Source organism: Pseudoliparis swirei, chromosome 22 (assembly GCF_029220125.1).
Source record: "Pseudoliparis swirei isolate HS2019 ecotype Mariana Trench chromosome 22, NWPU_hadal_v1, whole genome shotgun sequence".
Taxonomy (NCBI): domain Eukaryota; kingdom Metazoa; phylum Chordata; class Actinopteri; order Perciformes; family Liparidae; genus Pseudoliparis; species Pseudoliparis swirei.
In genome coordinates this window covers 9,104,730-9,131,386 of record NC_079409.1, presented here as the reverse complement: position 1 = coordinate 9,131,386, position 26,657 = coordinate 9,104,730, and the positions used below count along the sequence as shown (strand labels likewise).

General features: G+C 39.7%; 2 protein-coding genes across 4 annotated transcripts; both read right to left on the bottom strand.

The window, feature by feature from the left end:
• Positions 1-11: 11 nt before the first annotated feature.
• LOC130212946 (carboxypeptidase Q-like) lies at positions 12-14,291 on the bottom strand. 3 transcript variants are annotated; one of them, XM_056444275.1, is made up of 11 exons: positions 14,083-14,286; positions 13,640-13,778; positions 12,669-12,884; positions 12,443-12,559; positions 12,149-12,356; positions 11,839-12,046; positions 7,507-7,618; positions 6,210-6,301; positions 5,739-5,834; positions 5,437-5,542; positions 12-962 (listed from the first exon to the last, which is right to left on the bottom strand). In XM_056444275.1, exons 2-11 carry the CDS (start codon positions 13,776-13,778, stop codon positions 802-804), a joined length of 1,455 nt encoding a protein of 484 aa, XP_056300250.1. In that variant the 5' UTR covers positions 14,083-14,286; the 3' UTR covers positions 12-801. The 3 variants fall into 3 exon arrangements, 2 of the variants coding, with proteins under 2 accessions (XP_056300250.1, XP_056300251.1); XR_008835429.1 differs by having other exon boundaries at positions 872-962; positions 5,437-5,567; positions 14,083-14,291; XM_056444276.1 differs by lacking the exons at positions 12-962; positions 5,437-5,542 and adding an exon at positions 5,567-5,645 and having other exon boundaries at positions 14,083-14,291.
• A 1,658-nt stretch (positions 14,292-15,949) lies between these two features.
• LOC130213237 (syndecan-2-like) lies at positions 15,950-26,507 on the bottom strand. Its single transcript, XM_056444713.1, has 5 exons — positions 26,242-26,507; positions 21,775-21,913; positions 19,726-19,928; positions 18,655-18,952; positions 15,950-18,445 (listed from the first exon to the last, which is right to left on the bottom strand). Exons 1-5 carry the CDS (start codon positions 26,302-26,304, stop codon positions 18,282-18,284), a joined length of 867 nt encoding a protein of 288 aa, XP_056300688.1. The 5' UTR covers positions 26,305-26,507; the 3' UTR covers positions 15,950-18,281.
• Between the last annotated feature and the right edge of the window lie 150 nt (positions 26,508-26,657).

Genomic DNA, 26,657 nt, shown 5'->3' with positions numbered 1-26,657 from the left:
GTGACAGTATGAAGTAATTATTGATACTTTATTGATTATTTTCAACTCTGCAATTATTCTTTTGAAGTGTCAAATCGTACAGAACTATTAAAATGTCCTCAGTTAAGCAGGACGAAGGCAGGAATTACAAAATGTAAGAACTCAAAGAAACACAAAAACAGATTTTTAAAGATGAGGTTATTCTTTTATTGAACACTGGAAACTGCCATTGGTAATTTGGGCATCTTCACTCTTTCACAGCACACTCATATGAGCTCATTGTTATAGCTTGTTTGATTTAGCAGTGCATTGTATTTAACCACCAGGACAAATACAGTAACTCAGTAATTAGTTTTTTTTTTCTTCTTCATAGTCTTGTCTCGGTCAGTATACCAACATTTGAAAATAAGCTTTTTATTTAAAAAATAAAACGTGTCTCCCGTTCTAAGCATGAAATGCTCTTCTCTGATAAAAATCAGTAAAATTACACAGCATGATCATGTAAGCTTATATTGTGTTGCTTTGTGTTTTACAATCTTTAAATGCACTATTGTTGTTTAGTTTGCTTTACATTCAAGATGAGATTCATCATGAGATTGCCCTGAGCTCCAACGTTTTCATATCTAATGGGTAACTGGATCTTTTTTTTTACTGCTATATCCGATTCCCTTGTTTATCCCAGGTTTATTCACATTCAAAACGTAAACAATGATATCTTAAATCAGCCCATTCGATCTTAAGTTTTTCTTTGGTTATTAACCGGTCCACTTCACAGCGATCATCCTGTTTTCCTGACCACTCAGCATTCTGCGTGCTAACTGGCTACCTGGGCAACATGTCCTGCAGGTCGGCCACGACATAGGCAACCACGGCCCACAATGCCGAGCAGAGGTTCATGTCTTGAGGGTCTTGAACCGTCATGGTATCACCTTCAGAGTGATGGAACCAAAAGTATCGACTGTCTTCCACATGGAGGCTGGCACCTGAAGGAGTGATGGAGAAAGAGATAAATACAATAAACAATGAACAATAAAATACAATCTGATGCAAGTAGAAGAAGAAACGGTTCAAACGACACTGCACTCAGAAACATTATTGCATCTGGTGTAATTCTCCAGCACATCATTTGACGTGGGTCTGACGAATGCAAGCAGTGGTTCACTTCCTCTAAATAAAACCTCACTAAATACTGAGAGAAGAAATGAATCTCTGTTTTAATTTCACTTCTCAATCCTGTGACCTTCAGTCTGTTTATCAACGTGTTCCTTCATCTGTCGGGTCTGCTTTGGTTTAATTACCTTCGCATTGATAATGCGGAAGGTTATGTTTTGATCGCCGTGTATTTATTTATTTGTATGCGTGTTATTCGCATAACAAAAAAAGTTGTAAACCGAATCGCATGAAATTTGGTGGGATGATTGGTTATTATCCGGGGACCATTTGATTAGATTTTGGGATTGATCGGGTCAAAGGTCAAGGTCATGAAAAAGGTCAACATCTTCTTGAATCGCATGAAATTTGGTGGGATGATTGGTTATTATCCGGGGACCATTTGATTAGACTTTGGGATCGATCGGGTCAAAGGTCAAGGTCATGAAAGGGTAAAAATCTTCTTTTTACCATAGCACGGTCAATTTTTATCCAATTGGCATGCAACTAATGCCAACATGTTCATAATTCAATGCCCAATCTTGTGATATGCGAAGGTATGCGCTCTACCGAGTGCCCGTTCTAGTTCTGTAAGAGGAAAATATTTGAAAAACAACATGTGGAGAAAATAACCTCTACTGGGAACTTTAATTTATACAGACACTTATTTTATATATAAGAGTCACTTCATTATACTATCAACTGGTTCTAGTCAATGTCTCATATTCAGTTATCTGCCTCTTTCTAGAAAACATTGAGCATAGCATCTGGCCCCATGTTTACATTTTTGCTGGGGAGGCTTGGGCGTGTAGTGTAAAACTAATACTTCTATGGTCAACATGCTCTTAATCCCACACGGAGAATAAGTGCAACAGGTGACGTCATAACAGACACAGAGCTAAATGCAGGTTTCTTTCAACCCAAATGACTTTTGTTTCACAGCCCCACCTCTCAACTCTAAACAAAGCATTCAATACTTCAGCCTGTTGTTACCTTCACATTGAAAATGCCGGAAGGTTATGTTTTGATCGCCGTGTATTTATTTATTTATTTATTTGTATGCGTGTTATTCGCAAATCTCAAAAAGTATTGAACCGAATCGCATGAAATTTGGTGGGATGATTGTTTATTATCCGGGGACCAGTTGATTAGATTTTGGGATCGATCGGGTCAAAGGTCAAAGGTCATGAACAGGTCAAAATCTTTCGCAGAACTCAAAAAGTATTGAACCGAATCGCATGAAATTTGGTGGGATCATTGTTTATTATCCGGGGACCAGTTGATTAGATTTTGGGATCGATCGGGGCAAAGGTCATGAACAGGTCAAAATCTTTCGCAGAACTCAAAAAGTATTGAACCGAATCGCATGAAATTTGGTGGGATGATTGTTTATTATCCGGGGACCAGTTGACTAGATTTTGGGATCGATCGGGTCAAAGGTCAAGGTCAAAGGTCATGAACAGGTCAAAATGTTCTTGAATCGTCTGAAATTTGGTGGGATGATTGGTTATTATCCGGGGACCATTTGATTAGATTTTGGGATCAATCGGGTCAAAGGTCAAGGTCAAGGTCATGGAACGGTCAAACTCTTTTTTTACAATAGCACGATACATTTTTGTCCAATTGGCATGCAACTAATGCCAAAATGTTCATAATTCAATGCCCAATCTTGTGATATGCGAAGGTATGCGCTCTACCGAGTGCCCATTCTAGTTTAAGATTATATTTGTGAGGGTTGATGCGTAAAGGTCGCTGTTCCTTGTGTTGGTGTGTAGTGGATGGCTATGTGCACCCTCACCTTCCCCCTGGACAGTCCACTTCTGTTACTCCAACCAACAATAGTGAGACCACCATCAAAGAGACCTCGACTCAGGCTTACAAACGAGGAGGAGGAAGGGCCTCCGTGATGCAGCTGCTGGTTCATGAACCAGAGGATTCTACTGTCACTGTCATGGGTCAACTGCATTCATGAATCTCTTCATGGAGAGGAGATTATTACATGGAGCAATTAAGACTGCTGTGAATTTAAGGGAGGTCACCAGGTTGTCAGCTGCTCAACTGGAGATGTTTAATAATAAAATAATTGAGCATCTTTAGGCAACTCATTATTCTGTAGAGTTATTACCTTCGCATTGAAAATGCCGGAAGGTTATGTTTTGATCGCCGTGTATTTATTTATTTATTTGTATGCGTGTTATTCGCAAATCTCAAAAAGTATTGAACCGAATCGCATGAAATTTGGTGGGATGATTGTTTATTATCCGGGGACCAGTTGATTAGATTTTGGGATCGATCGGGTCAAAGGTCAAAGGTCATGAACAGGTCAAAATCTTTCGCAGAACTCAAAAAGTATTTAACCGAATCGCATGAAATTTGGTGGGATGATTGTTTATTATCCGGGGACCAGTTGATTAGATTTTGGGATCGATCGGGTCAAAGGTCAAAGGTCATGAACAGGTCAAAATCTTTCGCAGAACTCAAAAGTATTGAACCGAATCGCATGAAATTTGGTGGGATGATTGTTTATTATCCGGGGACCAGTTGATTAGATTTTGGGATCGATCGGGTCAAAGGTCAAAGGTCATGAACAGGTCAAAATCTTTCGCAGAACTCAAAAGTATTGAACCGAATCGCATGAAATTTGGTGGGATGATTGTTTATTATCCGGGGACCAGTTGACTAGATTTTGGGATCGATCGGGTCAAAGGTCAAGGTCAAAGGTCATGAACAGGTCAAAATGTTCTTGAATCGCATGAAATTTGGTGGGATGATTGGTTATTATCCGGGGACCATTTGATTAGATTTTGGGATCAATCGGGTCAAAGGTCAAGGTCAAGGTCATGGAAAGGTCAAACTCTTTTTTTACCATAGCACGATACATTTTTGTCCAATTGGCATGCAACTAATGCCAAAATGTTCATAATTCAATGCCCAATCTTGTGATATGCGAAGGTATGCGCTCTACCGAGTGCCCATTCTAGTTGGGGATGCGTTTGTGGTCTACTTGGCTGAAGATGAAATATCTTTATTATGTTTCAGTTCCTCTTCCACAAGTTATACCACATTGTCTGTCTGACTACAATGCAATTTCACTTCTACTAAAACCAGTCGTTAGAGAAGATGTTTTGACCACATAATCTGTAAAAAAAGATCGAAAGAGCAAAGACTTCTTTAGAAATGAGGAAACGTAGATTTTCTTTGTCTTTTTACATGAACAAATATAAAAACATACAGGTTCAGTGGATGTGTTGTAATGAACACAAAATAAAGTTATGTTGTACTGATTATGTGCTATTATTTTTAGTCATAGTATTATTTAGTTTACACATTTTCATCGTAGTTTATAGATCTATAATGTGTACATTAGGTCCAAGGAGGGATTATGAGGGTGGTTTCCTGCAATAAACGTGTCCTTACTTGTAAGTATAATAGTTTACTTGGGTTACAATTGATAAACAGCTAAAATGCCCATACATTTTCTAAACATCTCACAGTTTTAATTTGGAGTATGAGTAAATACAGATTCTGATATCATGGACCTAACTAAAACTTACACTAAATTGAGCTGAGTTTCATGACATGTAACGTAATGTTTCAGACTGGACTGAAAAAGTCCAGTGAATGTTAAATACAAAATTGTGACTGGCAAAACTATTAAGATAAAAATGAGGGAAGGCTTATGATAATGAACGTAAAAACACGGGCAGAATACGTGCAGGTAAAGAGGTAGACAAGCGGGTCGCCCGTCGGCTTGTTACGGACAGCCACGGATACCAGATTTGTTTTGTTAAAGGATTTATTTCATTGAATGCTGTCAGAATTTTAACAGACGTACGGAAAATGTTTTTGAAGCAGATTACAAACCCTGCTAGGCTCAGCTCCTATGTTTTAAAATGTTCTTGTTTCATCAGCAATCCTCTCTTGACTTGAAGTTTGACTTTGCCCACACCAAAGTTTTCAAAATCTCACTATCAGCCATTCTGAAAAGCTCAAAACTGTGAAAATGTAACGATAATGTTATGGCTTCATACAGTCTCAATTCAGATTTTTATGAAATTCCACAAAAAGTGGATATCTGCCTCCACTTCTCCATTCTCTCCGGTAGTATGTTCAGAGTTCAAAGCGGATGTGATTCTGTGTACAGAGCCCTTTTGCAAAGAAAGAGGCTATTAACACCATGGCCATAGAAATTAGGTCACGAATGATGAGTTACTTCCTATTTCAAGAGTGTTACTTTGCTCAGTTATCCTGTCATGAGCATGTGCTGCTAGCTGCAGACACACAGAGGAGGCATATTGATTTACTGACCCGGTACTCCTGCCGTCATCCACGGGGAGATGTCTGTCCCTTCTCCATGTGTCTCCAGTTTGGTCGTATTAATGGGAGCCAACAGTTTGACCACTTCTGCCATGATCTGTTGATCCAGACGCAGTGTAATGCTTCTCAGCTCATCAGACAGTCCATAAGTATACCAGGAAATACAGCACATTCTCTGGACTGACGCCACCTTGCAAAACCTGTGCTTTGTAAAATTCTGAATTTTACACGTGAGCCTGGAAAAATACGGGTAATTGTGTGATAGTGAGGTCGTGGGGTGTTTTCAATCCTACCTTTTGTGCTGCAACACTGCCAGTAAACTGCAGAGCCACCGGGGTAAATGTCCCCATGTCAGACTCCATGACCAGGTCAAAGTTGGACCTGTTCACCTGGGTGTGGAGAGGAAGAAGAGAAGATGTCAAAGGCAAAGAGAGAGCATGGAAAGACAAAAAAGCGGTTATGTTTGATTGAAAACGACACAGGCTTCAGTCCATGGAAACTGTGAGCCACTCTCCATGCAAGGCCTTTAGGAGGTGAAGCATACACACAGTCCAACCACGAGGAGTTGCTGCTCCATGAACGAGACAGTCAAAGAGCGATTTATGGTACATCGGTGAAATTATTACTTTGTTCAAACTTGTACCTCTGTTGTTTAAAGTGTATATTTGTATTATATGATTTGCTTTCTAGATCCTTTGCACAGATAACAAGTCTGTTCAGCTCACTGGTACTTCTACATTCTATACTTTCTAACTTCGTACTACCTTGTGTAGATCATAGTACTGCTGCGCTCCGACTCCACCCGGCTCCTCAGCTGTCCACAGCACCGTCCGCAGGGTTCTCCTCGGACGCAGACCTGGAAACACACAAAGACTCAAATGAAAACACAAAACCAATATGAACAGAAAGAGAGAGAGAGATAATAGTTCCGATTAACAAATGACACGACTGCCATGTATCGTGATGACAAGGCTCCAACTTTTTTATACAACTTGTAATGCACACGAAAGCTTCCTGTATACTCTTGTACACTTGATCACTGGACCTTGTGGTCCTGGTTGGATGAACCCAGCTCTGCAGGCTTGTTCAGTTGAATGTGTGTATCCATACCAGAACTGTACTTTTTATCCAAACCTGTTTCCTAAAGTAAGTGGGACAACAGTCGGAGGAAGTTACTGTTTACAGTCTGAAGGATTGTTTCGTGACTATGTTTGGGAATGTGATACTTCATCGTATCTTGACTATATATATGTAGTATATACACTACCGTTCAAAAGTTTGGGGTCACTTAGAAATGTCTTTATTTTTCAAAGAAAAGCATTGTTTTTTCAATTAAGATAACATTAATCAAAAACACACACTATACATTGTTAATGTGGTAAATGACTATTCTAGGTGGAAACGTCTGGTTTCTAATGAAATATCTCCATAGGTGTATAGAGGTCCATTTCCATCAACTATCACTCCAGTGTTCTAATGGTACATTGTGTTTGCTAATCGCCTTAGAAGACTAATATCTGATTAGAAAACCCTTGTGCAATTATGTTAGCACAGCTGAAAACAGTTATGCTGGTGATATAAACTATACAACTGGCCTTCCTTTGAGCTTGAAGTTTGAAGAACACAATTAATACTTCAAATATTAATCATTATTTCTAACCTTGTCAATGTCTTGACTATATTTTCTATTCAATTTTCAATTCATTTGATAAATAAAAGTGAGTTTTCATGGAAGACACGAAATTGTCTGGATGACCCCAAACTTTTGAACGGTAGTGTATGTAGTATATATATATCTTGCTGTTAGAGATGTAGTCCTTTGGTCGTGTCACTTGATATAGAAAGACGATTGTTATTCTCAGCAAAGCAAACAGGTCACATAAAGCTAAATAATTAAGTAAATCATTGACTTGACATTGTTTGTTTTTGAGCTTGTGTAAACTCGCTGCCGTCTGTATACTTTTTACCCAATTCTACAGAATGTAAATGTGTCTTTCTGAGGATTTGTGCAGCATCATAAACTGTAGATGTGTGCTTATACACAGTATGTGTCTATAGTACCTAAGTCCTTGATGAGTGACAGGGCCTCCCAGGAAATCATGGCTCCACCTCCGTCATCCATGGCGCCTTGGCCCACATCCCAGCTGTCCAAATGGCCGCTCAGTAAGACGACCTAGCAGAGAGGACAGATACTGAGATGTAGACATAGAAATGAGAGACTGTGGTGGGACACGTTTGCCATGTTTCCATTCATTTCGACCATTTGTCTGATCTGGATTGAAGTGTGAGAGAAGAGGAACTAGATAACGTTCTCTGACCCATGGCGTGTCTACATTTGATTGAACACACACAGACGAAATATGACTCAGTGTCTATATTTAAAAAACAAAATCATCATCAAGGACGGACTGACTCACAAAAATAGGAAAACAAAAATGAAAACACACAGGTCAGAGTGTTATCGCCGTTTCCAGGAATTTTAAGAGTTGGGATTCCCGCCAGTAAAATATTCCTGACCTTATGTTCCAGGTTAAAAAAACACTGAGCAAGCCCAGTGTGGACAATGACCCAAAGGCCACATTTCACGTGTCCCATCCGAAACGCTCTGTTGGAGCTATTTAATTTAACATTTGTATTTAGGTTTTATTGTAAAGTAATATTGATTGTGTATTGCTTATTTAGGTTATATTTTGATATGTTAGTTGTTTCTTATGATAGTTGTAGTTTAGTTTAATATATTTAGTTTTAGGTTCACTGATTGGGTAACACTGGGCACCTGGGGTTATATGTAGAGGTGGATAGGCACAGGACCAGCATGCACCAGGGTGGCCAATGTTTTTTTTACCACAGCACAGAGAGGAAGTGTCAACATTTTGTTTGTTCTTTTTTGTTGGTTTAAGAAATAAATGATCAGAATAATAACAGGCGGAAATGGACATTACTTTCTTTTGCATGCGTCAACACCGAAACCCATGGTGCATCAGTGGCGGTTTGATTTTTAGTGTTGTTTGATTTCGTACGACAAATGGCCATGACACGTTCAATTAGATCATTTTTACATAACTAAAGAAAATTGCTCTGTTTATTATTAAAAACAATAATGGTATTAACATTTGTGAAATGTGGAGTCTACACACTTACATGCTTAAGTAAGATGCATGAATACATCAGCTTGGAATATAAAACATACACCGTCTTGTTTTACCAAACATTCAATTCAATTCAGTTTATTTGTATAGCCCAATTTCACAAATTACAAATTTGTCTCGGAGTGCTTTACAATCTGTACACATAGACATCCCTGCCCCAAAACTTCGCATCGGACCAGGAAAAACTCCCAAATAACCCTTCAGGGGGAAAAAAAGGGAAGAAACCTGCAGGAGAGCAACAGAGGAGGATCCCTCTCCAAGATGGACAGGTGCAATAGATGTCATGTGACCAGAAGGACAGATTTAGAGTTAAAATACATTCAATGAATATGACAGAGTGTATGAATAGTTCATAGTAGACATATTCCACGATGGAGACCTCCACGATCCATCAGGCAGATGGAGGTAGAGAGGAGGAGTGGCTCCTGTCTACATGTCTACCTCTAAATCAAATTCTTCTAATATGCAATTTTACAATAAACACAATGTTCTTGTATTAATACAGACCACCTGCAGTGTGGAAATATCATGTTCATCAGGATTCATACATTTATTTTAAAACTCCTAAATAACTTTTGGTCATTTCTCTGATGATAATTACGCATTCCCGTCAAGCAACGTGATTCCTGTTTTAGCCATACCTATAAAAGAAAGCCTACGTCAGGACATTTCAGACTTGAGCAGAACGGAAGATGTAGAAATTGAGGGGGTAGAAATGATCTGAGCAATTCATCAAATGACTCTGAGTGGTTCTGAAAGGCTAAACTGTGGAAATGACTCACGAAACCTCCAATGTACACTACCGTTCAAAAGTTTGGGGTCACTTAGAAATGTCTTTATTTTTCAAAGAAAAGCACTGTTTTTTCAATAAAGATAACATTTATCAAAAATACACACTATACATTGTTAATGTGGTAAATGAATATTCTAGGTGGAAATGTCTGGTTTCTAATGAAATATCTCCATAGGTGTATAGAGGCCCATTTCCATCAACTATCACTCCAGTGTTCTAATGGTACATTGTGTTTGCTAATCGCCTTAGAAGACTAATGTCTGATTAGAAAACCCTTGTGCAATTATGTTAGCACAGCTGAAAACAGTTATGCTGGTGATATAAGCTATACAACTGGCCTTCCTTTGAGCTTGAAGAACAAAATTAATACTTCAAATATTAATCATTATTTCTAACCTTGTCAATGTCTTGACTATATTCTCTATTCAATTTTCAATTCATTTGATAAATAAAAGTGAGTTTTCATGGAAGACACAAAATTGTTTGGATGACCCCAAACTTTTGAACGGTAGTGTGCATCTTTGGATGAATGCGGGTGCATGTACAGACTCCAGCTGGAACACAAGATCCCGGAGCCAGAAATGATGTCAACCATGTCATGTGTTTCATTTCCCTTTTCCATAATGAGCGACCAAACGTTGGTTTCAAACCATTTCCGTCTCAAGTCTCTTCGCTGGTTAGCTCTTCCACAAATTAGAGCAGATAAACTGCTGCTGTCCTGTATTTGTCGGCTCCAGAGGGAGCTGTGAGTGTGAAGGCATACACACGTACAGTTCATGGGCAAACGCCGGGGAATTTCCCAATCCAAGCACCATCTCCCTTCATCAGACAGCAAAACAAATCCTGTCAGGTGTTACAAAAACACTTCTGACCCAAATGCATTCGACGCACTTCCTTTACAGCAATAAGAACGCCCATACTCCAGCCCACCTGCACCGGCACCAAGACCACTGCGAAAATTCCACTTTTCTGATATATGGAAATGGAAATTGTTCCATCCTTTCGGTCAAGTTGGACCAGAAGCTTCTCCGTCACTTTCTTGCGACAGTACGTTGTTCTGGTGCCACGTTCTAATTCAGCGCAGGCCACATTTGACAGACTCTGCTCATTTAGGACATGTTAGTTCAACCAGACTGGGGGTCTCACTGTGTATAGAAACGATGACCCCGCTTCTCTTCCACTTTTATTCGTACAGACACAACAACTTTAAGCAGACAGCAAGAGACCTGCGGACGGTTCCTTCCAAGGACTCCTGACTTCTACCTGTGGAGCCACATCTGTATCATGTGCACCGTGTGCCCGTCCTGATCATGCCACATGTGGTAGCCTGAACCCACTGCACTGTTTCAGCCCGGTCACCCCAATGAAAGACACATTAGTGGGTACATTTCATCACTGAAACCGAGTAGCATGCCTTTGGTGATTAGCAGCACCTTGTCCGTTTCTCAGGTTCTACCTGCCAAACGTGTCTGTGGTCCTTACCCACATGTGTGCTAAGTACCTGTTTGTGTGTGTGGCATTGTGTGAAACTGCACTACAATGCATAACTGACAATTGGGTCAAGTAATGTTTACGCTCAGTGCAGTGCATGCTAGAATCACATTTTTTCATTTAAATCCTATCTGCAGGTAAATGGCCCTGCTAAGCAACACTGAGCATCAACATTGACTCAAAGGTCTCAGCCACAGCATACTAGTTTAAAATCTGAAAATTATAAACAAATACCACAAATGATTGTGGGGTAGTGTTGCTGTACATGGAAATCCACCAACAAGTCGATTCAAGTCATCATTCTGCATGTTTACATGGACATGTGTTCATGAATCACAGTTTTTACCAAACAATGATAGGTTATTGGCAGCAGGCCTGTAATTTTAGTGAAGTTGTTTAGACTTGTCGCCAATAGAATGAATGCTGTGATCTGGGAAGAATGCAGAAACGCCTGGCTTATTGTAATTTGTATAATGTAAAACATTTGGAAATAGGAAGCCAAAGCGGAGAGATTTTCTTGGGAATGTTCAAAAGAAGTTGAGAACTTCTTGTATCTATTATTACGTTGTTTTCTCAAAACAATGCAACAATCATCATGAACAGATTTATAGTTTGTTTTCACAAGGCCTCAGCACTTCTTTGGAAAAATTAGATCACACAAACATCTGCTAAATAAAGGCAGACTTAACAGATGTGGAAATATCTGGAGTCTGCAAAAAGAGATAGACAAGTATTTCCTTACACATGAAAACAGGAGAGAATGACGAATCAATAAAGACAAACAAGAACTCATAAAACTATTTCAAGAAAAACTGTTTTCCATCAAATTAATTTGAAAGGCCAACCTGAATATAAATGCCCCGACCCTGAAGGACTGTAAAAGAGAGATTGCTGCATGACAAGAAACATCGATCCATAAATCCGACGGGCACGTGTCGGTGAAGGGCGCGCGAGGTCTACCTGCTCGGGGTGTTGCCAGCCTGTAATCTCAGCCACTGTGTTGAAGGAGTCAGCATCCGGTAGCGTCTTGGCTCCCATTGAGAGTCTGACCACGATGCTCTGCCCTCGCTGCGCCATACGCCACATCAGCTCAGCATCCTCCACAGTGATGCAGGCTGAAGGGATGCACTTCACTCCCTCTTGGTAGTCCTGCCAACCTGTGTGGGGACTAGAGTGGGAGAGAGGCGAAGACTAATGGATCTTTGGATAAAACGTTTGAACACTTGAAACGTTTTCAGACATTTTCTGGATGTATGAATGGATAAGATACCTGTTTATAGAGAATGGAGTAATAGATCGAATGAGTGTGGCCACAGCTCCCACTTTGGCTGCTTCAGAGGCGCCATAAGCACGGTAAGCCACCGTCTCCCCGTAGCTAACAAATGGCTGGTTAAAGACTACAATCCTCCCCATGGCCTCGCTGGCTCTCTGCTTCAGCTCATCAAAAGACTGAACCACCAGCACCTCCGCCTTGATACCTTGAGAGATAAGAGTAAGACATGGAGCATTTCAAGGGAGGTGGATGACAAGCATTACAAATTATTGTGTACAGAATGGTCTTTACCCTCAGGTGGCGTCCCTACACTGCTACCCAGTCCTAGTATAGCCAGATGTTTGGCCCTGGGTGCAATCATTTCTGCACTCTCCTTCCCTCTCACCCAATGTGGGATTTTGACAGGCTCTGAAAAAGAAAGAGGTGAAAAAAAGGGCACAAAAAACAAACTTTATTTGCGAAGAGTATATCCTCATTGTCCTGCATCTAAGCGAGAGAGATAACGAGTCATACTCACCTAAATGTACGTCCAACCCATCCTGTGCAAAGGCATTGTACATGTATTTGATGGCCATCTCCAGGTCGTGTGAGCCACTGACACGGTTCCCTATGGTGTCGGTGAAGTCGGCCAGCCGACTGTGGGAGCGGTTCTGGGCAGCTCCAAACACAGCCAGGTCAATAATCCGTTTGGCCACATCAGCGTAGCCGGCCACCTCTGCAGCTATTTTTGAGACTGGGTTCACAGCACATTTTTTTGTCAAAAATATCTTTTACCCTTGGAGCTAAAAATATAAATGAGTAAATACATTGTCTTTGTCACTTGAGTAGATACAATATATGAGTAATTAGATATAAGAGCAGGACACTATGTTTCATATTTTTATGTGCACTTCATTCAAGGCTTGTACAAAGAACTGTCCCAAAAACATGAGGTAATAAATGATTTATTACACAATTATATAAACCTACCATACTGACTGACTACCATACGTATGATTCATCTGTAATCATACTGAGCATAAAGACTGAGTGTACACTGCATATCAATCTGCAATAAAGTGACTTGATGTGGGTGTTGTCTAATAGATCCCGAAAGAGACAACTGTATTATTTGTCTTTCCAATTTCTAAAGGCCATTCACAACATTAGTCCAGGTATTGTCACTTATGTTGCCTCAAGACAGTGTGTGTGTGTGTGTGTGTGTGTGTGTGTCTGCGTGCGTGTGCTTGATTGAACACTAACTCTTCTGTTAGCTTCTTTGCATCTTTGTTCTGTTAGGGTGGGACGGTGTTAAAACAGGTTGGTGACATCACGTCATTCCAGCAAATCTCCGTCACACGTCAACCTGACTATTAGTCTCATGGGATATTTGAGTCATTAAAAACACCTGCGTGAATGAATTAAAAATACATTGACAGGCAACCCAGCTTTTCATACGTGCCTCTTTCCTTATCTACTTGTCTGAAGGTAGAGGAGGCTTCTGGTTACCTTCCCTTGCAGTGTGAATGGATCCGGTCCCGGCTGTAGCCATTGACCTCATGGACCCGGGACACACACACAGAGAGGACAGCACAAGGAGAAGCATGACGAGGGAGAGGAGGAAAGGAGGTCCACCTTCCTGAGCCATCTGCAGAGACAGAACATCCACGTGATTAGTTACTCAATTATAGCAGACAGTCACGTGACGCTCCAACAAGTGCATGAGGACAACAACGGATACATTTATTTGCAGCCTTGAAGTTAATCAACCAAATGATACTTTCCAAAGTCGATGAGAGCTGTAGCTTAGTGTTACACACCAACCACTAAAGCAACAACTACATGTTGCCTAATACCAGAGTTTGCTCTAAATTGTATGATTACATATTGTAGCATAGTTACATTCCTATTAGTTGTTGTTTTCTTGTTGCTCTCTATTTTATCAATAATACCTGTAAACGTTGAGAGAACCAGATGTTCACGCAGACACAGATGGAGAGGATCGTGACGGCAGCTGAGAGTAACTGCGATCATACAACTCGATTTGAAACGTCTATAACATATCACCCTTCTGGCAAAGTTATTGTCTGTATTATAGTTGACTTTACGATACGTATTCCGGTCTTGAGAGTAGCTTACTCTGATCACAATATCAGAATATACACACCGTTTCCGTGCTCATGATTTCACCGTGCTGCTAGTTTCCGGTCTGACTGTTTTCACAATAAAAGCACAATACCTACACATTTGTAGCAGTAAAATATAGTACAAATCAAACCAATTCATCAATGAAACAAACAAACAAACAGAACACAGTTTAATGTTTTAAATTTGTACTAATCACTTTGTTTTAATTAGTCTATTTGGATAATGCATCTTATTACTAACCTTATACTCTTACTACTACTCATTACAGTGCACAATATCAATAAATAGGCTTCCACAGACCAGTATTATCAAAACACATGCACGCTTCGTCCCATAATTACACATATGCCCAGAAAGCACAGCACTTGACATTCATTATTTAATAACTACAATTCTATGTTGACTCTTACACTCCGTTTAGCTTTAGTTTCAGTATTAGATATTCTTTAACTAAAATACTGACAACTTTAATGTTCCAAATGGAATACCATATATTATATGCTTGAGCTATCACCTTTTTGATTGTGCTTTAAATAAGGTTGTCTTTTTTCTATTCTTCGTATACCATGTATATTTTGTTTTTTCTTTTTTTTTTTTTTGTATTTTTTTTTTTTTTTTTTGAAGTGCACCCTAGGGGACTGCTACTCAATTTCGCTTTGTTCCAAAACGTCAACATTTCTGAAGGATACTGTACTCGAGTACCTCCCTCTCAATGCTTCCTATCTTTATTCTCACATTATTTAGAAATCCAATTGTTTGGGTGCGTTTGTTGGGGACATTTTATAAGCTGTGTGTTTCATCCCACATTTCCACATGCGTGTCAACAGATTTAGTGGCCAAAAATATGTCCATTGTATTGACGCTGTAAAAAACACAGCACTCTGCCCACATCCAAGTCTGTGGTTTTCATCCTCCGTCCTCTACCACTGATCTTCTGTGCTCCTCGGCAGTCATTGGAATTTACTGCAAACGCCCCACCATGCAAAAAGGGCCAGATTCATGTTTATTTCTACACTTTACTACCATAGTATATCACTTAATTTGAAACATATGCAGTATGTACCAGAGTTCTGTTGACTTTTAGCCATTTTCTGTTTACTGAATGTCATAACTTTCAGTGTCTTCCTGTTTTTCACCAGACTCTTTCATCTGCCATTTGTGTTGTTTTGAAAAACATCCGACCATTTAGCTCCATTCACATGCCGCTGGCACATTTGAGGCTGAGAATAAATTAGCATAAGCTATGTGTTTTTACCTGCTACTGACCTTTAAATATAGAAACGTTTAATACAGCATTGTCATACCAGCTCATTGAAAACTAAAAGTGCCCAGTCAGAGCTTTAATATATTTACACCATGAATTTCAGTAGAATTGTGTGTGGGGAATAATGTTTGTTAAATAATCTGAACTTGGTTTTGCCTTTATCACACAATGAATACAATAAAGAGGTTCTACAATAGTTTGTGGAAAGATTACATGACTGCCTCATAGGCCCACAAATAACACAGATGTTGTGTATGTCAGGGTAAGATATAGGTAGAAAATGGGGGGCATGAATGGGAAAGGGCTCTGCATTGTGTTGTCTGTTGGTGTGTTTGTATGAAAGCGAAGAAGGAATTCATGCTCTTATTTTCAGACCAATCCCCCAAAAATGACAGACAGTTTTAGAATTGCATTAAAGCCACATCTTTTATACAGTAGTGAACCTTGTAAGATACATTATTTCAGCAAGACATTTCTCGATTGGCCACCTCATGTGTTGGTCCCCACCATTGTTTAGGTGTTTATGGGTTCAAATCAAGGCTCGAGTCAATACATATTCAAGTTTGATTAAAAGGCATATGAAAGATTCTATATATTTACAAATAATGTATTATTATTATTTAATAATGTATTAAATGCATTCATATAAAAGAACATATTTTTTTAAAGCGAGACACTGAACAAATTAATTCAACCAAGACTTGTCAAATACACTTTAAACATAAATATAAAAAAATAAAACAGAGCAGTAGGCACACAGAGGTTTCGGTCATGTGTAAATACTATACAATCCCAATTTGTCATTGACATTTTACCCTGAATACATATACACTATAGTATCATCAACATACAGTATACATTTACAGAGATCCTGGAAGAGAGAGGTTATTATGTGTCATCTGCAAGTGCTAACCCGTTGCCCCTATCCTCAAGGAGTAACGTTTATGACAGACATGTCTCTGAAATTTCCGTTGGTAAGGAATGGTGACGAATTCTTCTGAAACACTGGAACAGAAATATTCCAGTTGAGGAACAGCTCGAAGGTCAAAACAACCATGAATCAATAGACAATGTTCTGTGAAGCACGGATTCCAGTGCACAACAGATGTCACCGCAGCCCAACTTCCCTGTATTTATTCCAGTCATTTGGATAACCAAAGTAATTTTTTAATGATTGTTTTAATTTGACCTTTTCAGAGATTGTAAGGCCACAGATAGCGCTGCGTCAACAGTTGTCCCATTTCAATAAGAGGCTGATGTGAAAAGTATTCTTTGACACATAATAAGCAGTAAACAGCTGGTGTTAACATTTCTCACAGACTATACATAGGACAATTACCCAATATTTTTACTAACATATAATTAACACGCTCTATAGGAATAACAATTATGGCCAAAAAAAAGGAAAGGGAATACTCCCGTGTGGTTTAACGGCCTCCTGTATGAAGCCTCTCACGTCTGGAAACTCCCATGCTCCTTTGGTTGGTTTGATGTGGTCATGAGCGTTTTTACATCCGACATGCTTACACTAACTTACATTTTAACAAATTAAAAAGTGTGCAAAAAAATGACTTATTTGTGATAGTCCTGTCATGTACATTGTCCCAGTCCCGTTGAGTTCAAGCTTGCTATAGCTGTATACATTTGACAGTCAGAAAGGAATGTGCTTGAGAAAACGTTGGTCACGTCTACAGTTTCTGAATTATAGTCATTAATCTTGGCTCTAATTTAGCAACCGTGCTCCACAGGCACCCAAGTCATTAAATAGTCCTGACAATTTTACCAATGTTGGATGCAAGGTTAAGGGCCCGACAAAGCTACCACTGTAAGAATATAATAAAAGTCTTGTGGAAATCTCTTAAACATAATGCTACTAAAAATAACTTTACGAAAACAATTATAGCACATTTATATTTGGTCAGTTCTTATATGTCAAATATCTGTGAGAAAACAACACAGATGTGTACCTACAAGGTAACAAAATCTTTCGTACCAATACTGGACAGCATATGAAAAAAACATGGATTTCTTTCAACAAAAATCTTCAATTCAGCAAAACAAAGCGTACAGAAAATGAAATGTAACACGGTAAAATACCGAGTCATTTTGGTTTAAAATAAAAAGGGAAAAGGGTTTACATTTTTCCAAGGCCCTTGATAATAATAATAATAATCCCATATCTGATACCTTTCCAAATAACAGTATTTAAAATGTGTTATGGCTATTCATACATTTCTTTGAACTTCATCCGAGCTCGGATAGTTCTGACTGGAGCTCGGGCAAATGGGACACTGGATCAGTGGATCAGTGATGCCGAACCAAGTCCCGCCGAGTGTGGTTCAAGAGACGTAAAGCGCAGCGTTTTCAATACTTGAACATTTTGGGATCTATCTTGATACTCTGGAAAAGATTCCTTTCTTGAAATGTAGGATGTGTATTTAATGTCCAACTCCTTCCCCAGAATGTAATGATAGGAATGTATTTTTATGCATAACTTCTTCACAAACAATGAACATCATAAAGAAAGACGTGACACTGTAGCAGAGAATGAAGGCATGAACGTTTTTTTGTTCTTCTTTCTTTTTTTCGTTTCTTTTCGGGTTTTTTTTTTTTTTAAAGAAGAACAGAGGGGCTTGACTTTAAACTTCAGCCAGAGGAATCGTCTTCAGTTGTTAATAAATCCATTCGTAGTCGTGATCGGGAGGAGAAAGACTTCATTTAATTTCCCTGTTGGCGAGTTCAGGCGTAGAACTCTTTGGTAGGTGCTTTTTGATAGGCTGTAGTGGAAAGTTTGGTGTCTCCCAGGTTGTAGCTACCTTCGTCTTTCTTCTTCATACGGTAGGCGAGGAAGAGGAGGAGAAACACAGCAAAGAGGAATCCAACCACTCCACATGCTATCACCGCTGGCGAGGGCAGAAGGAAAGATTTTAATATATTTTCCTGATACATTTGCTTCAAATGTTCAACAAAATTTGGCAAAAATGTATTAAAATCGGAAATCGAAATCTTAATGTTCTAAACACACTTGACTGAAAAAAAAACAATCGCCTCATTAAAAACCAGACATGTGGGAACAATAACGATGCAGTAAAGGTGAGACATCGGTCCTTACCTGCCAGCACTTCTGTCCTTTCCCACATATTCTCTGAGGTCACATCCTCAGGAGACCCCATGTCATATATCCTGTTACCTCGGGCATTTTCGGCCAGAATATCATTTTCGACCTGGACTTCATCTCCACGGTTTTTGGGTGTCGAGACATCCCACGTATCCAGACTGTTGTCCTTGTCATTGAACACAGTGATGTCTATGCTGAATTTGGTTGCAGTAGTTTCACTGGGAGGCATGGTGGTGGAGCTGGGGCTGCTACTGGTAGCCTGTGTGAACCCATCACCTGCTGGACCTGCAACCTGGAAAATATATGCATTTCAATGCACTGTACAACAAAATAGGGCTGAAAAATATGTTCAGGCATAATGTGTTTTTTAATACTTCCTTGCCACCAACACATAGACCATGAAATGGACATTGGAAATATATTCATAAAGCTTTAAGTTCTTAAAGTTGTATTACTCGTTATAAAATAATACGCATTTAAACCTTGTGTTGCCTTCGGGTCAATTTGACCCGATTCAATGTTTCACCCTCCTGTCGCCTTCGGGTCAATATGACCCGATTCAATGTTTAACCCTCCTGTTACCTTTATATTTACTAACATATTTTACCCTTGAGGTCAATATGACCCCAGCTATTAAAATCTCCAGAAAATTATTAGAATTAATATTGTTTTCCAAGTTTAAGTGTGAGGTACTTTATGTTTGTTTGTTGACTCCCGAAAGAACACCGACATTAAACATTGAATCAGGTCAAATTGACCCGAAGGCGACAGGAGGGTTAAATATTGAATCGGGTCAAAATGACCCGAAGGCAACACAAGGGTTAAAGCAGTCTCACTGTCAAAACAAATGCATACAACTGTAAGTATGTACTGATGTATTTTTGAGGGCTTTGGTTCATCCAGATGTTTGAAATCGACATCTGGATGTTATTCTGTCATCATTAACACTGTCCAAAGACTTTCTTCACACTTACAACATTTGTATTATTTCCTTGAATCCTTTCAATAGTCAACAGTATATTAATCATGGTTCATGTTTGGAGATAAGGCAAACCAATATTGTACCTCATCGTCAGGGTTTTCCCCATTATGCAATATGAACGCCGTCGTCTCTGCGTCCGTCACTGTGGTTGCTGCTGTGGTCGATGGGCTGAGAGGAGAGGCTGCTGATGGTGGTCCAGTGGGAACCATTTCTTTGGAGAGAGTGGTGTGAGAGAAGTTGAGAAAACTCCCAAGTTTCTCCTCTTCAACTGGGAAGTTGCTGAAAGCTGAGATACAAAAAAAAAAAAAAAATCACCACAAATCCTAACACTTCAGAGGGAGATTGTTTTCAAATCTAGCACCATAAACTTTTAAACTTTGTAGTCAAAACATGTGCTTTGATCAGTCTGTAACAATCACCTATAAAATCTACTGCATGCACATAAAAAAAATTTATTTACGGATTATGGGTTTCTTTATGGGTTGAGAAGATTCTCCAACTTCATTAAAATAAATTAATTACAAATCCATTGGATTATCCAAAAAAGAATTGCCATAAAAGGCAACATAAAAAGGCATAAAGCTAAAAGGCAGTTTTCTTCAAAGTTACCATTTTGTAGTTCTGTGGTTATAATTAGATAGTGACGCAATGTTAAAATGTACAACACGAGGTGTTAATTATGCAGTTATTTTTACACGTAGGAGTAATGCAATCTGGGAGCTTTCAAACTGGAATGTTTTTATTTGCGACCACACTAAATGTTCCAAGACGTCATTCCTTGTCGGCATAACGATGAGTCACTGATGTGTATCTGACATCTGTGCTCTTCCACCTGAGGATGAACATCTGGCAATGTGAGTGGGTGAGTGCTTCTGTGTCCGAATATATTACAACCAATGGATTTCCACGACTTTAGACCAAATTTCCATGACCAAACTGAAATCTCGGTGTATACATTAACATTTTTGAAAGTGTAGAATTCAAACAATGAGAATTACAAAGCGTATAATACACCTTAAATGAAACAAATGAATGAGAGACAATAGTTTGATTAAAAGAATAAACATTTTTGTACAAGTTTATTCTTAAACACTTATATAAATGTTTATTATTTTAATCAAACTATTATCCTTTATGTGCAAATCCATCTGTTTGGACTTTAACTAGTGGTTCAGGCTTTGGTCAGACAGAAAGACATCGGTCCTTTCACACGTTGACCACGTGACTCGAGAAGTGAAGGAGCCACAATGAGCAGAGAGATGAACATTTGCTTTCAACACAAGCGTCGAATAGCAGGCTGGCATCTTGGGATGATTTAAAAGAACAATGTGAATGGGCAACCTTGAGTGGCCACATGACCTCCAGTCAGGGCGTCACTTTGTTACAGCATCGGTTATTCGCGGCTGCCGTCTCCTCTCCCATGTTTGACATGTCGAATGCGTTGCCGCCACACAGAGTAGCCAACATGGCTAAATCTACACTTCTGTCATAGTACATTATCCCGACCGCTTCCCAAGCTATGGCCAGCGAATTTCCCAGTTAAGGTGCGTTCACTTGCAACGAGAAAAAATAATCATTGCGCCGATAGTATGAGAGCGTATGCTAGTTTATATTTTGAGTGTCTTCCTTTCAAAAACATATGAATTATTTTAAACTCGACGCAAATGAACATGTGAATATAACAAATTTCCATGACTTTTCCAAAACTGTTGTTATTTAAGTATTTTCCATAACTTTTCCAGGCCTGGAAATTACCATTTTGAAATTCCATGACTTTTCCAGGTTTTCCATGACAGTATAAACCCTGAGTACACATATTGCGTCTTTGTCATCTGACATTTGTAAATGAGTGGATGGATTATTAGATTAGGAAACACGCTGTGAGATGAGGAAAACTTTAGTAACACTAACTGCCTGGAAGGACATTTTAATTTAAAGACAAGTCTCGGCCGCAGTTTCCAAAATCCCTTTAAGACTAAGATTAGTCCGGATGAATCATTTTTACTTTGCCTTGACAGAAATGCTGATGTATTTGAGAAGCGCGCATTTAACTGCAACAACTAAGAATGTGATGTTGCAAAAGAACAATGACCCTAAATAAAAATATAAAAGAAAAACAATAATCTCCTTACTATAGTCTCCAGATCCAGAGCCTGAGCCGTCATCATCACCATCACCATCTTCGTCATCTATAGGGAGGTCACCTGACGATCGGCCTTCTAGGTACAGGTCATCTGTCGCGGAGAAGGTCGTCTGCGAGGAGACAAAGAGCTGGAACAGAGAAATAAAAAAAATTATAGTTTGTGTCTCCTTCTTGAATCAGAACCTTACAAAGACAGAAGAGAAAAGGAGGCACAGGGATCTCCTTTTTTCACACGGCGAATTCTTTTCACTAATTGAAAACATTTGAACCTCTTCACAGCGTTGGAGCAAGAAAATATCTCTCACAGCCAATGACCTATGCTAGCCAAATATGCCGCTGCATTCCACGAGTCTAACCATTTGCAGCCATGCTGTAGCATGTGCAGTCGATGGAGGCCGCTGTTTGTCAATTCCATGCGTGTGGCAGTAATTTGGGACGCTTCACAGAGCCACAAAGCAAAAGATCTAACCGTATCTCTGCCTCCTCCGCTCATAGGAAACACAGAAAAATGAGAAGTTGACACAGAAGAAAAACCTCCCAGTAACTCAAACAATACACAAAAGGAGTGCGAGGGTTAGGGTTAGGCCATCTAAAGTGTCGTGGGATGCTAAAAACCCAGTGGGTACTTCGAATAAATGACGAAATACAACAGCGTGTTGAAATATAACTCTCAATGTAAAAAAGCAGTTGTAGATGCTAAAATAGCAGATTAAAGTAACACAGAAAGCAACCGGACAATGAGAAGGTCAGAGAGAGAGGAACGGCTCCTCAGATGTTGGTCGTAAGCCACTCAGACATACACACAGGCTCGATGAATATGGCCCATTGAGGGCTGAACTATGTCTGGTATGTATACTATGCTTCTACTAACACAGGTGCTGAGGGAGGGAGACGAGAGAAAGGACGGGAAGGATAGACACAGGGACAGGAGTTTGTTTCTTAAAAAAACAGGTGCTGGCGAAACATGGGAAGATCTTCGAGTGACTCGATGGTCGTAAAAAGGTATACATTAATGATGTTCTAGCTTCTTATGTCGACACTTGCCTTTCATTCGGCAGTATACCTCGACACAGACCAAAAACGTGTGTATTTATTCTAGAAGTGCTCATCAAAGCACTTCACCTAATACCACGAGCGGCGTCATTCTGCTTGGACCACGTCCATGTTCTCAAACAACTGTCGATCGAGGCTCACTCTCCTTTGGGACTCCCTCGGCATTGGATTTTCTCATTCGAGCTACCGATGCAACGAGAGAAAATTATTCTGACACGAGCCAGATGTTATGTTCATATTGTGGTGAAAAAAGCCATACGACCATTAACATAATTCTTCAAAAGACAGCAGAGTCGCAATTGCAGAAGGGGCTATTGCACCCTCGCCGTCCTCGATCGAGGATTACAAAAGCAGATGCTGCGCTTGTCAAAAGGAAAAGACACAAAGAACTAGAACTGCTGCAGACATTACACTTACTCTTTAAACTCGTCTTCACTTGTACTTCTACGACTACATTTAACTAAATTACTCACGTACAGACTAATATAGGGCTAGGCTGCATGGTTTAAAGCATTACATCCCATTAAGAAGGATATATAATAAAAATATGGTAGATGTACATATTCACAACTAAAACAATCAAACTGGTGTTCAGTTAACTGGGTTTCACTGGTATGCATTACACTCATTACTCTCTCACAAACTAAAGCTTAATAATAAATGATAGTATTCTATGGGAGAAACGGAACAGGAGTTTGTGTTAAGGATAACATTTTCACAAAATTAAGCCTAAAGTCTATAAATTATCCATTTAATAAAAATGATAGCCAATCTCTTCTGAAATATGAGACAGCCCAATCGGCAGCAGCTAATTATTCCTTGTATGATTGATTTAAAATAAATATATATATATATCAAGTTTAAATGCCAAGACAACATCACAAATCCCTGGTGAATAATTCCCTGTTAATTGACTGTGTACCTCAAACACATGAACAGACACTGCAAGATGAAACAGGCGAGCAATCTCTTTGTCCATCCCGCTTACCAGAAAGGAGCGATGCATTATAGGGTTGACTGGAAGACTCGACTCGGTCAGTCAAAGGTTACACACATCTGGAAAACACATATCTCACACACACACACCTATATAACCATCTGATATCCCGGTGCTCTGTCCAAGTGAAGACTGTTTTCTGGAAACAGCCAGGTTGCGGTGATAAAACACGACAGACATGCAATAGAGTGTGAGTCTCTTTGGAGGGAATGCTTTGTTCAGACTTGGAATCAACAGATCCATTCTTTTGTGACTGCTGGATTAGCAGCCATTACAGTAACATATTCCTTTATGGAGAGGAAGTCGACGCTAAAGAGAGAGCCGTCAGGTCGAGGCGGAGGTTGTTTATCAGCAGACCTGTCATCGCCGTGTAGATAGAAGCAGCACACAACACCCGGTTTGAGGGGGAGTATGTTTGACCACGCTCTACGTCTAATGTTTCGGTTTAGTTTACAGCAGTTAAAGTCTCCAAAGGCTTCACAAAAGGGTATAATATCCAACAACAAAATCCACTCAGCAGTTAACATGTCAGAATTCATGTCGGCCTGAGTTTTGTTGGATTTTATGGAAATACATAATATTGCCTTCTATGATGTCCTTAACAGAGATATATGCGTTGCAGTTATTAGTATCTGTTCACCCCAGATTAAAAATATATCAGTCCACACTACACGGAAAAAGATACGATTTCCTCAGTTAAAAAGCTTAAAAGAATGAAACTTGCTGTGGTAGAGCAAAGAGCAGTGTCAGACAGATTCCTTTCACTGCAGATATGTGGGGAAAAACTCTCTGGTATTTCCCATTGTTAGGACAGAGAAGAGTGGTGTGACTAATATGTTGTGAATAATACTGTTTACCACCTAGGGATCAACCTACTATTTCTCCATTCATGAATGATCAGTACACTTTCTTTGGTGTCCGTGTGTATAACCATCAAAAGAGAGGGGGTGACGCATGCTTCCGCTTGCCTATGGTTGGGGGTGTAACCCATACATCTATATGCTTGCCTGGACTAGCCCAGTGGGACTCACCGAGAGTCATCCATCCATAAAATGACAAAACTACCAGCTCACAAGCGGGTTTCAACATTAATCTTTTACATGTGAGCAACGTCAATGACTGACTGACCAACCAGTAATTCTACAGCCCCACTCAGTTTGAATATACGACATAACCCGTCACGCCCAGCAATTTAGTACTGGAGTCCGTGTATTAGTGGTATGAAGGGAATCAATCAAAGCATGTGTGGCAAGTGTGTATGCCATGCATTACAATATGATAACAGCACAGTTTTAGCAGCTCAAAAACTAATCCCATCTATTTATGATACTTAGTAGTCTGATTAAAGCTCATGGGGCTTTAGGTGCGTGTGTGTGGGGGGTTTGGGGGGACACACAATAAACTGTATGTATATACTGTCCGCGTTTATAACTCTTTCAGTATTTAGGCAACGTTTACCGTCTCGTCTTGGCTACACATTTCCAGTTGGTCAGATTTGGTTTCAGATTTCTTCCTCTCCTCATATACAGTCCATAAATCATAAATATCACGCATTTCTGTAGATGTGTCAATGTTCCCTGGAGAGACTTTCACAGTGAATAAATCATCCAACCGGAGATATATATATATATATATATATATATATCATATCCCATCATTTCCAGGTGTTCTCCAGCTTTATAAAAGACAAAGAGATTGAAGTTGTTTCTAGTTTAAGACAGGTCAAACTTATCAGGTAAGGCAGCCGCAGGACTGTGTCATCCTTATCTCAGTCAACTATTTATCATGTTAGGTACAGAGTATTTAATCAAGCAAACAATGGCATTTAAAACCTTGACAAGGTTCAGGCCATATCTGGAGGTTTAGGTTTCCATGTCAGGCTGCGAGGTGGAGGCTGAACAGACTTTGGCCCTGTGTGAAATTGACACCAACTAGACGCCTGAACTTGGCTTGAATACCAGTACACCGTGCACCAGTCCGTAGTTCACTGGACCTCTAATGTAAATACTGTCGTTATACCCTGGAATAAATCAGTTTATTCAATTAAAATAAATTAAATAAAAAGATATGCTTATTTTCCCGATGTTTAACACATGTTGGGCAACATTACAAGTCCAGGTGGAGCAATTAGTAGCGTTACACGTAGGCTATGTTAAAATAAACATAGTGAACGAGCTAGAAGCTGCCACACGCTAGACTGTAAGTCGAGCCTGAATGGAGACAATCATGAGTGGACAACACGAGCACTAAACTTTAGGGAGGCTCGCGTTTCCTATAAAGTATCCGATCAGTCTTTTCTCGGGATAAAAGAAAAAGAGAAAAAAAGACAAAGTCCGGATCACCGAGCCACATAACAGGTCAGTTGATTTATTATTTTAAGTAAAAGCGAATTTTCAAGCTACTTACCTTTTCACTGATAAAACCAGTCGCCAGCCCGACGATGAACAACAACCGCAGATTCCTCATCATCGTAACTTCCAAATAAGTCGCCAGTTGTTGAGTTAAATATATGAATTGAAAACGACTTCAAATTATATACACTCAAAGTCAAAATGTAATAGTTCCGCTGATTCCTAAGCACGTCTCCGGCTGGTGTTTGCGGCTACTTTGTTAATTTCCAGCTCTTTAAGCGACTGAACGCGTTGTACTGCGAGTTCCTCTGGAAAAGTTGTTTGGACTGGTCGTGCAGCGTGGCTCCGTGTTGACGTCAGCGCGGCCCGACGTCCGGTAAAGAAGGTGGGCTGGGGGCGTGTTTTAATGTGCGCGCGCAGACGCACGCTGGATGTGAGTGTGCGTGTATATAGCGACTACATTTCAGGAAC